Source organism: Enhydra lutris, unplaced genomic scaffold, assembly GCF_002288905.1.
Source record: "Enhydra lutris kenyoni isolate GAN:26980312 unplaced genomic scaffold, ASM228890v2 scaffoldscaffold4, whole genome shotgun sequence".
NCBI classification, from domain to species: domain Eukaryota; kingdom Metazoa; phylum Chordata; class Mammalia; order Carnivora; family Mustelidae; genus Enhydra; species Enhydra lutris.
The window spans coordinates 32,648,739-32,660,849 of NW_019154088.1; the positions used below are offsets into that span (position 1 = coordinate 32,648,739).

The following is a 12,111-nucleotide window of genomic DNA, read 5'->3' on the forward strand; positions in this document are numbered from 1 at the left end:
GCCTTCTCAGGTCTCCCATGGGGCAGCCATCCCCAACCCTGGAGGGCCAGAAACCATTCTAGGCTTCTGTGTGGGATTCACAGGGAGCACAGGCAGTTAGCATCTAAGCCAGGCGGTTTATGCGTGTGGTCTGCGCTCATCCAAAATCACGAGGGGCCTGTCCCCCTTCCTCGTGGAGCCTTCAGCTCCCACTTCTTGCGACACTGTTGGGCACATGGAGGGTGGCCACACCCTGCAGTCCTTAACCAAGATTCTCACCGCCGCGCCCCCCCTCCCCCGCCATTTCACAGAAAGAGGAGGCCATCAGTTCCAAGCTGCGCTCCAATTCTGGCTCTAGAAAACTTGTTTACTGATACAAACAACAGAAAAAAAAGATCCTAACATGTTCACAGGTGGTGGGTTTTTCTCAGAAATCTCCCAGATGAGCCTCACGAGCTTGTATGTTTTCGTCTTAGCAATAAAAACACTCAGATCTGAGCAAACGACTGAACTCTAATTTTCTCACAAATAGGGAAAGTGTAGAAGATACAGCCCCACCCCTCTTCAGCCTCCTCTGATTCATTTCACGGTTTCTCCAACTTGAGCAAGTATGAGAATCACCTGGCGGGCTCACAAGCTTCTGACTGATGAGGTCTGGGGAGAGGCCCAAGAACTTGCATTTTCGGCAAGTTTCTAGATGAGGCTGATGCAGCTGACCCAACCACCCCACTCTGCAAACCATGGCGATTCTGTGGCCAAACCAAGAGTTTTTGAGCAACGCCTCCTCCTAGACGGTGGAGAGTCACCAACCACCGGTGCTTGTTAATCTGGGGAGGGTGGTGGGTACCTGGAGGAGGTGGGTAACAGCAGGAAGGGAGAGGAATTCCTCAGGCAGTTTCTGGCCCAGGCTTGGCAGTGTGATTCCTGAAGCTGGCAGGAAACATTCCAATTTTAACTCGGTGGCATGGCTGTGGATTACTGTCACGTCAGCGCTGGAGTGTGACCGCTGGTAGGAGTCGCTTCTGGAATCAAATAAGAAGTGCTGAGAGCACCCATCTGCCCTCTCAGATGGAAATTCGGTCTCAATTGTCATTTAATTCCCTATAATCCCGGAGGCAGAGAAAGAGCATCGTAGCCACGGTGTAGATAAGGAAAGCAGGGCTCAGAAAACAGGCTCGCCCAGAGTCAAGGCGAGATGAATGAAAATGTAACAAGCCCATCCTAGGGTCTAGTGGTAGGTACCAACTAAATAAAGAACTTTACATAGAAACAAAAATCCATCTCATTCATTAATAAGTGGCGATGGAGGTCCTGAGACCCCACTTGCCAGAAGCCACGGCTCTAAGCTCACGGTCCAGGGTTTTCTTGCTTCCCGGCGCCAGACCCGTCCAAATGTGTGAGCTGCCAAGATCTGGGCGTGACCCCGGTACTTGCTGGGGCCAAGAATAAAATTTCACAACTGAGGGAAAAAAAAAAAAACCTCATAAAGCCAAAGTCTTGTCTTTGAGATGCTCCTTCAGAGCATGTTAATATAATAAAATATTTAAAGACTTTGACATCAAATTAGGGGCCACACTGCAAAATCTTTTTTTCACCTAACAAAATATTTATAGCTTTTCTGACACCCTGACATCCTTTGAAATCAAAGTTCCTTTTGAAGATAATGAAATTAAGGCAAGCACCTATGAATTTTAAGAGACTATTCCGAGGCACTAGAAGTTTCTATCAAGCTTAACAGTCTCTGCCGGAGTTTGTAAGTAAATGGAGGGTAGGGTAACTAAGTAAGTAAATACAGGTATGTCTGTATGTAGCAGGGAGGCTTGGACTGAGCTACCCACAGAGTTCTGGGAAGCAGGAGGGACAGCTTCATGGAGAAGTCACTAAGATGGATTCTGAACAGTAGAAGACAGGGATGCTCAGTGTGCCTGGCAAATCAGCTTCTAGCATTTCAGGGAGTGGGAGGGAGAAGTCGGTCATCAGGAGATTAAGCACAGTAGGGTCAGATGGGGTCAAATGGGGTCAGACATGGAGGGCCTTAAATGACACAGTAAGAAGTTTGCAGCACATACAATAGAAACTGGGGTGAGAGTGTGGTTTAGTCTGCTGAAAGCATGGAGATGACATGATTAGTGTTGGGTTTTGGACTACTTACATTCTGGCAAAACCACATTAAAATCACATTAAAATGGATCACAGGAGTGATCGTTCACAAGAAACAAAGGCAGGTGATTTATGGTTAAAATAAGGCTCTTTAAAATAATTCCCTCCCCAGGGATTCCTAGTAGGAGAGCAAAACAAAATTTAGTTAAAAGGTTTGAGGAAAAAAAGACAAAACCTGAGGTTCCACAATGAACCAAACACAACACAAAAACAAAAATCCAAAACAGGCCAAGTCTGAACCAATAATATTGCATGTTCCTGCCTGAGTGTTTGATATTTTGTTTGTTTTTAAAAGATTTTATTTATTTGACAGAGAGAGAGACATAGCAAGAGAGGGAACACAAGCAGGGCGACTGGAAGAGGGAGAAGCAGGCTTCCAGCCGAGCAGGGAGCCCATGTGGGGCTCAATCTCATGACCCTGGGATCATGAACTGAGCTGAAGGCAGCCGCTTATTGACCAAGCCACCCAGGTGCCCCAATATTTTGTGTTTTAAAAAGGTCCTATATAGGCGGCGCCTGGCTGGATCAGTCACTAGAGCATGGGACTCTTGATTTTGGGGTTGTGAGTTTGAGCCCCACGCTGGGTGCAGAGATTCCTTAGAAGATAAAATCTTAAAAGAAATTATTAAATAATTAAAATTAAAAATGAAAAGGTTTTGTTCTTCCACCCACTCCAGTAATTCAAATTAACCTGCAAAACAGTATGAATCCAAAAGGAGCCATCCAGGGGCGCCTGGGTGGCTCAGTGGGTTAAAGCCTCTGCCTTGGGCTCAGGTCATGATCCCAGGGTTCTGGGATGGAGGCCCACACTGGGCTCTCTGCTCCGCAGGGAGCCTGCTTCCTCCTCTCTCTCTCTCTCTCTCTCTGCCTGCCTCTCTGCCTGCTTGTGATCTCTGTCTGTCAAGTAAATAAATAAAATCTTTAAAAAAACAAAACAAAACAAAACAAAACAAAAGGAGCCATCCAGAAAAACCCAAAAGCGCACACACACATACAAAGACTCCCTGTCAGTTCTGTGTGGAGCACTGAGCTCTCTCTCAGGTTTAACTAGAAAGACGGGGAGACATAGGAGGGGGCGTGGAATGAGGGGCACAGGCAGAATCTTTGTTCTATGTGCTGTGTTGTGTCGGGAGAACACAGAGCAAAGCTCCCAGAGAAATTCAGACTGTTTAAAACCGTAGGTCCTTACCACTTCCAAGTAATGCTCAAAAGAATATTATCCCGAACACTTCAAAACAACTTCACATTCCCCCAACCGAACCAAAAATAGATGTCACTGACACCTGGAATTGAGTCTGTCATTTTGTTTCCTTCCCGGTGAAAAAAATAATCAAGACTACCATCATACTCTCTGATCCTTTGTAGCTTGGAACTTTTTAAACATGGTAATAGCATTTTGGCCTCATTTTGGAAGGAAAAATAACATTTAGTATGAAAGAGGCACACTTATTCCAGAACTTGAGAAACACTGATCACTCTATCTCCTGAAGGATGAAAACCTGGCATGGCCTGATAAGGAGGGATTCCTGTAGCACAGAACATGAGGGCTGCCCAGCAAGGAAGTACAGACTGAATCCAGTCCCGGATCTGAAAGCCTGCATTATACGACCGAACACCCACAGGTCCGGAAGGCTGGGATCAAGTTGGGGGAGGGGGTGAAAAATACAACCCTCAGTCGCTCCCGACTCACCAAACGGAGAATGGGAATGTAACCCACAGATCAAGATCGAAAGAAGATACGAAATTCAGGTTAAGTGCCACCCTGGTTTAAGATTGAGATAATCAAGGGAAACAGGGTATAAATTCTATGTACAATGAACCAAGCTAACTAATCTCGCTTGGCAAACAGACACAGGGCTCTGAATATGAGCCAAATCAACGGCTCTTGGCCACCTGCCAAAACCGAATTCCTTAGTCTGGCATCATAAAATGATTTGTCTGTCGCATTTACAATTCCAGTGCCTCTGGATTCCACTACCCGCTGGGCACCCCTGGCAGGGGCCCAGCAGAATACATCTGAACTATCATTACCGACCGTCAGAACGCCAGCATTTGACAAACACTAGAGGAAAATGACACCCATTTCTTAGAGGAATATTACTTAACAACTATGAAGTGATACTACAAAGGAATGGTCAAATCTGTTGCTGTAATAATGAAAAAGGAACGAAGAACCTTCTCTCTGGAAGGTTACCTGCAAAGCCTAGAAGGCTAGCCAGCAAACTGCTTCCTGGGTGCTCAATAGACTTGGGTCAAAATGTCACTTAATGTACCCAAGGCCACAAGGGTGTGTCAGAGGCAGAGGTCTTGCCAAACGGAGCAAACCTGGCTCACAGGCGAGGTCCTCCACATTTCATCCTGAAGAGCATGGCGCTGGGGCGCCTGGAGATACTTCGCAGACACCCTCCGCTCCTGCTGGGTTAAACCACCCCACCTTAGAGTTTCGGCAGAGAAATCGTCTATACATGGTGTGTCTTCGGAATGGTGTTGTAACATGCAAGGCTGCTTGTTATTTACAAATTTGAAATTTTTCTAGCCAGAGTCAGGATACAGGAAGGAATTTACAAATTTTGCCCGAGCTGAACAAGGTCAGAAAGGGAAATAATTCATGATACCCAAGGTCGAGCGCACATAATTCCACCTAAGGGTGTCTATCAATTTTAAGTCTTCACTGTATTTTAAATTCCCAAGTTGCATGCTGAGGTGGCTGAATTAACCTAAGGACCCTGTCTTCTAGTCTACCTGACTCACGAGGCCAGCCCCTCTCTAAAACACCTTTCCTTGCTCCAGCCCAAGGCACACCCTAATCCCTTCCCCATGGCTTGCGAAAGAGCTCATCTCTCCAAATATAAAAACACCTTACCTGCTGACTGACTGGCGGACTGGATAGGTGTGATTTCTCATACCTCTCTAGCTCTAAAGACCTCTTATTAAAGGTCTGTGTATTTTTGGTCACTTAAATTTTAAGTACATTTTGGTCACTTCTCATTTTAAGTAAACAGAGAAACTGTTGAGGGCCCGAAGAAGAAAAACAAACATGATGAATAAGTGAACGAGGGGACTGTTTAACCAGAAAAAGAAAAAGCAAAGTTGGTGACAACGATCTCACCCTACTCCGTTTTCAGTGTACTTCTTTTTAGGTAGGGTTTTTTGTTTTACATTTTATTTATTTATTTGACAGCGAGAGACGCAGCAAGAGAGGGAGCACAAGCTGAGAGAGAGGGAGAAGCAGGCTTCCCTCCCAGCAGAGAGCCTGATGCGGGCCTCAATCCCAGAACCCTGGAATCCTGACCTGAGCTGAATGCAGATGCTTAACGACTGAGCCACCCAGGTGCCCCTCTTTTTAGGTAGTTCTATAACCACTTTCCACATCCCTTTGCATATCTATGTACAGGTCCACCACAGTGCAAGGCATTTAATGTTTTGTGAATAAATAAATTAAGCTGATACCCACTGATTTGCAACTTCAATGCAAGCAGGTAAGTTGTGGTGGAATGGCCAGAGGCCCAAAATTGAGCAAAAGAAATTATAAGGTAAACGCATGCGCGCTCACACACACACACCCCAAGTCTTTTCCTTGCTCCTAAGTGTCATTCAACAAAATTCACCAAGAATATTATGAAAACCCACCCAATGGGGAAACTTGCTTTCCCGTCACTGAGGTTGTATCCTACAAATTATTTCCTTGAATTAATATCCTTCCTCCAGGAGCTCAATTATTTTGAAATAAAAACCTTTTCTAGACATTCTTCACATCCCTACTAGAAGATATTCCAGTGCTTCAAACTCAGTGACTCTCCCCCTAAAATATCTTATTCACAGACAGACTTTTAAAGTCTTAATTACAGGGGCACCTGGGTGGCTCAGTGGGTTGGGCCGCTGCCTTCGGCTCAGGTCATGATCTCGGAGTCCTGGGATCGAGTCCCGCATCGGGCTCTCTGCTCAGCAGGGAGCCTGCTTCCTCCTGTCTCTCTGCCTGCCTCTCTGCCTGCTTGTGATCTCTGTCTGTCAAATAAATAAAATCTTAAAAAAATAAATAAATAAATAAAGTCTTAATTACAGAGACACTGTGCATGGTATCTAGTCCTCAAACACCATGCTAAGAACTGGACCTTTCTTCGGCCCTGGCAACTGTGGTTTCATATGATTATACATTCCCACTACCACCCCAACCCAGACTGACAGGTCCCCAGGACCAAGGTGAAACCCTCAGACTTTCCTCCAGAGAATGAAAACAAGGATTCTAGAATGTTCGTCAAGTTTCTGTTGATTTCAGACTGAGGCTGAGGTGGCCATTGTGAGGCAGCCATCTTGAGCCAGATGCATGGAGAAGGAGCCAAAGCTAGATGGTAAGTAGATTGGGGCAGAATTCAAGAGCACACTCAGAGAAGCAAAGATGAGGGCCATAAACCTTCAGAGAAAACAACTAACACACCAGCTGTCCTTTGGACTTTCAGGTTCCTAGTTCATGGCCCCAGTCTTCTGTGAACCCTGATCGCATTTCCTGCACTTGGGTCCTGAGACATATCCTAATCTTTGACGTATATTATGCCATTTTTGCAACCATAAGAAGCGCCCCTGAGGCAAAGATATTCCCGATATCACCGGAGAACGGTGGGCCACAACTGTCAGTGCTCAGCTGGAGAGGAACAGGTCTACTACCTTGCAACACATTTTCTTTTATTCACAACTTATCGCTGAGTCATCTTTTGTCTGTGCTGCATCAGGAGGGCTGATCTATCTGTTCACAATACAACTCCTGTGACCCCACTGTCCAGAACTACACCAGGCAGGGGATCCTACCAACCAACCTGTTAGCGAACACTTTCCCTGCAAATAACAGAAGGAAAACATTAGCCCCGCGTTCCACTTTCTTCTTCAATGCTTCAATGTTTTTGTCTATTCGCTGTTTTAAGCTTGAGAATTGAGTGGAACTACGGGATCCTACGATTCCACAGTACATGGGAATGGAAGCTCTATGAGGCAGAGATGATGCCTGTTTACCTTGGTGTCCTCGGGCCCTGCAGAGCACCCCACACAGAGCAAACACCACTGAACAAATCAAAGGACGAAAAGGAGAACAGTCAAGAACATAAACCCCGGAGTCAGATCTGGGTTAGAGTTCTAAATCCTCAACTTACAACCACATTCACCGGGGTACAGAATTCCGCTAAGAATTTTATGTACGTTATCTTATTTAATACTCCTTCCCCCAAAAAGCTTTAAGGTATTATTACCCCTTGTTTTACACTTTATGAAAAGTAAACAACTTACCTGAGGCCACAAAGTTCCCAAGCCCACGCCTAAGTCCCTAACACCTATAGGATAAACTGCGGTTTACCATTCAATTTGCGACCTTGGGGAAATGATTTAATCACTCAGTTTGCTGAAGACTGTGATTCTGAAGGCTAAATCAGATAGACAGTGTTTATAAAGTGCTTAGCACCGTGCCAGACAGGGCAAACAGCTCAATAAAAAGTAGTTATTATTCTTAAAGTGACTAAATAGTGAGCCTACAGTGAGATGCTTCAAGCAGGAGAACATTTGGTTCCATAAATTACACGTTCTCTGGAAAACAGCCATTTCCATTTCCAAGATCTAGGCAGCCAAAGCAAAAGGAGCAAATTATGACCACTATTTATCTTGGATGGGGTCTGAATTCTCCAAAAGGGAGTAATAGATAAGAAATCTCTTGATAGCCTGGACGCAATGACCATGCTTGAAGTTAGGGGGCGCCATGCCGCTGTGCATTTTAGGAAACTCCTTCCCCAGAGGGTCTCCAGCACCCTTGGATTTTTCTCCAACAAAGTGGAGGAAGATAAATTCTGACTGGTAACACCTTTTTTGGCAGTAAGGAGGAAGCCTTTAACATTTCTTTCCAGTCTCTTCCACTATTTCAACTTTAGGTCCAACATATATATATATTTCTATTTTATTCCCAATGCCTTTGTTTTTGCTTTTGCTTCATTGAGATAAAGGGCGTTCTTGCATTATTCAATGACCTTTAAAAGTCCAAGGGAAAAAAAGTATTTAATTAGGATGAGTGGGTTAATAGATAAAACTCCAAGAAATATCCCAAAAAAACAAAACAACAACAACAAAAAAACTGTTGCGAATGCTGAAAATGGGTCATCGGAGCAAAATTCACTACACTGACCTCTGTACCTCATATACATGTTTGAAATTTTCCATAATAAGACTTTAGAAATAACTTCTGAAGATAAATGTATACATCCTACCTTTCAAAAATTTAGTTTCTACTCAAAACCTGCTTGGAGGATGCAGCTGGAAACTGGGTTTACATCACTACTCTGGGAAGCAGCATGGAGTAAGGCACTCAGATGAGGAAGAGAAGAAAGTTAATGTAAAACTACTGTAAATCATGCTTTAGTAAGACCCAAGGCCACAAAGCTAAGGACAACGGTATAACAAGCCAATCAAGCCTTTTTATTTTTGACTCTAATAATCCAGTTGGCCACGGAATAGCCCAGCCTAGAGGTGATTTTTCTAAAAGACCGGAATGAAGAGCTTTGTGCAAAAACAACCAAAGAAAAGCTAGAGATCTAGCTAGGGACAAAACATGTATTTCTCTTTTCAATTCAGTCACCTTCTGAAAGGGTTAACTGAGAAGTTATTTGTTCTCCCCAGAAGAGAATCTATAACTGAAGAATCTTATCCTAGAGATCTTTCTTTTCCCTTACCCAGGCGTACACAGTGTTTCTCATTCAATTTGTCAGTCAAATTCTAGCCTACAACCCCAGCACGGACGGTCCTTTAAGTCACAGGTAAATACAAACACCTAACTTTCTCAAATCTGTTCCTGACATCTTTCTACCAGCTAATTCTGCCCTCCCTCTGAGCAAATTACGTTCCCAGAATGCTGGGGGTAAAATCTTAGCACCTGAGCTGAAATGAAACTTGAAAAACTGATAAGGCAGCCATCTGCTCTTCCAGACTGAAGCAACACCCACTTCTGCAACACTGAGGCCGGCCCTTCCCCCCTCCCCATTCCCGCCCCAGGGAGGCAAGGTCACTCTGTGCAAAACCAAAACCAACCTAGACAAATGGCTTTCTAATCACCCAAACGATAAAGGAGCAAAGAAACACCTCAACGTCAACCTTCCAGAGTCCAGGTAACTGAATTTTCCCCAAATCAAAATAAAATTTAGAAAGCAGCATTTTCTCCCAAGATTTACTTTATTTGTGTCTGATTAGTAAGTGCTCTCAGACATTCTATTCATGTCCTCCCGGCTTGAAAGGCATACAGCAATGTGTTTTCTCAACAACTGGGTTCCCCCACTCCAACCTCTTCCTTTCCACACATTTCCAGTCTTCACCACTTGCCCTTTATTTAAACTGTCCTGAGTCTATGAGAGAGATGAGACGATAAGGGTATGTTTTATCAAAGAGTCAGTCTTGAACTGAGAAATAACTACATGTATTGTTGAAGAATGGTGCGCCTTTCTTCTTGTGCTAGCACACACTTGCCTCACTAGTGTTAACGTAAAAGTTTTCCACAGCTTCACGTGCCCCCTGACCAGTCCACAATAAAAGGGCAAATCACTCAGAACTGCCACTGGAAAATGGCAGAATTACCATCTGTAGAAAAGACTAAGTAGCTGAACTATCCGAGAGTAAGGTACACGGACCAACATCAGGGTACCACACGGCCCGTAGTTCTGCCAATCTACCTGTTAATGTTTCCAAGATAAATTACCACCCAGGCAGTCACTTCTGGCCCTGTGAACAAAAATATGGATTTCTTTCCCAAGGTGTACTCCCCATCACTTAACAAGCTGTTTTGAGTGGATCTGAGAGTTAGGAAAGGGAAGGTGGTGGTGGTGTACGGCTCAGCACCAGGAGAGAATGAATGTTCTAATCAAGCAGTTGATCTAGGAGCGTCCTGGGCGCAACAAGCCAAGGACACCTCTCAAAAGGGAAGAGCAGCTTTACTCTTTCACGGGACAAACTTTCTTCCCACCTGCCAAACTCCACACACCAATTGCCACACTAAAAAATCACAACCGTCTCCAGAAGACTTGAAGCGCGCTCTTTTTTCAAAATGCCCTCTGAACACCATGAAGTACAACAGTAGGTGACTTTAAAGTGGCCATTTAGCAGCATGAATTCGCACGTGTCTCAGATCATACGCAATGTTTCCAATAACCTGTCCCTCGTCTGGACCTTTGAGAACATTGACGTGTTACAACCAGACCAAAAAAACCAGAGCTTGTCCGGTTCGCACCACCCACCGGACCCATTATTTCAGTTAACAGAAGGTCACCGTAACGACACACCTGAGTCCCTTAGTCTGGATTTTCGCTCGGAGGAGGGGTGGGGGAAGGGGGAAGCAGACCGACTGCTCGCTTCGCAGGTGAAAAACTACCGCAGCCCCGAGAAGCCAACAGACCGCGGGCTCCGCAAGTCCCCAGTCCCCGCGGGCTACAGCGGCGGCGGGGAACCCGCGCGCGTCCTACCTTGGATCTTTCCTTGACGTAGTATTTGCCCAGCCGGCTCCCGCAGTACAGGACCAGCCTGTCGATGAGGGACAGGAGGAAGCTGATGGCCTCGCAGCCCTCCTCGTTGCCCCCGATCCACGTGATCTGGTCGCCCCGCAGGTGCCGCTTGGAGACGCCGGCGCGCGGCCCCGCCAACTGGCCGTCCCGCAGGGCCCCGTTGCAGTGCAGCTGCTTGACGCGTTCCAGGACGCAGTCGCCCACAACCTCGCCGAGGAAGTTGTCCAGGTAGCAGAAGCCGACCTCGTGCAGACAGGGCACGATGTACTCCAGGGCGATTTTCTCCAGATCCAGCCTCATGATGTGTCCCAGGGGCATCTCGCCCTCAGAGCCGAGCTCGGGGATCCCCAGCGTGCACGGAGACCCGGGGCGACCGACGCGCGCGCGCAGCCGAGGCGCGGGGAGCGTGGCCCGGGGTTCAGCTACCTGAGGTGGCCACTGTCCCCGAGCCGCCGCCGCCGCGCAGGGGAAGAGGGGAAAGTTGCTCTAAACTCTGGAGGAGGGATCCCTTGATAGGCCAGTGAGAGTCGCGCGGGGCTCCACAACCCGGCGCCGGACTGCCCTAGCGAGGAGTCGGAGGGCCCCTTTTGGAGATGCGGAGCCACCACTGGTGCGGCGGCGGCCCCAGGCGGGGAGAGGCTGAGGTCCAGCCCCCAAGCCGGCCGACTCTGCGCGTCACGGGCCCCGCCCAGGCCCCGCCCCGGGCCCGCCTCCGGGACAGCCCTCCCCGGGCCCGTCCCCGACCCGCTCCCCGACTACCGCTGCCCTGTGCCAGCCGCGCTTGTTTGTGACTAGAGGAGGGGCTGGAGAACAGACGGAATTTTTAGACTGTGGTCGATTTGCATATGTTTTGCCTAAAGTCCCATCGCAAACTTGAAAACCTGGATCCCAACTCTGGAAATGTAAATGAAATCAGCACAGATTACGGCCGCGTTTTGGGCCGGTCACCTCTTGAACAGAATAACAAACTCAGGAACAAGTATGTGTATTAAACCGTGATCTGGTTCTAGCTTCACCTGGTTCCTTTCCTTATTACCCTTGATTCTGCTGTTTGACCCAGGTCAGGAGACTCAAGCCATTGAGGACTGGGAGAAATCCAGTTTGAACTCAAACATTTCCCTAACCCCTGTGTCCCCAAAGCCCTGTGTCCTCTCAATGGGGGGGGGGGGGAGATGCACAATGAAGAAATGCTGGATCTTATCTGATTGAACCCTGAAAATGCTGTATTTTGATTTGTGGTATGTTTTCGTCGACTTCTTTTGCAAGCTGCTTACTCAAATAGGGTGTTCTGAAAGTCTGCCTTCAGAATTAATCACATGCTCTTGTAACAACCATCTAAGTATATCCCCCAAAAGACAGACTAAATTCTAGGTCTCCAAGCTCACTTTTTCTTTTTACAAGAAACTACACTTACGCAGGAGGGATGGACACCACCTGAAAAACTTTTTAGTTATCC

The 12,111-nt window shown here is 46.6% G+C and overlaps 1 protein-coding gene across 3 annotated transcripts in view; it reads right to left on the bottom strand.

Moving 5' to 3' along the window:
• The window catches only part of LOC111160932 (egl-9 family hypoxia inducible factor 3), a 28,804-nt gene extending 17,511 nt beyond the window's left edge, over positions 1-11,293 (bottom strand). For 2 of the 3 annotated variants that reach the window (XR_002641520.1, XM_022524334.1), the window contains exon 1: positions 10,617-11,293. Coding sequence is in view for 2 of the 3 variants with exons in the window: in XM_022524334.1 (XP_022380042.1) it covers positions 10,617-10,973 (357 nt within the window). In the remaining variant the exon portion in view is untranslated. The remainder of the gene's footprint in view (positions 1-10,616) is intronic. The other variant, XM_022524344.1, reaches the window with a different exon arrangement.
• Positions 11,294-12,111: the final 818 nt, after the last annotated feature.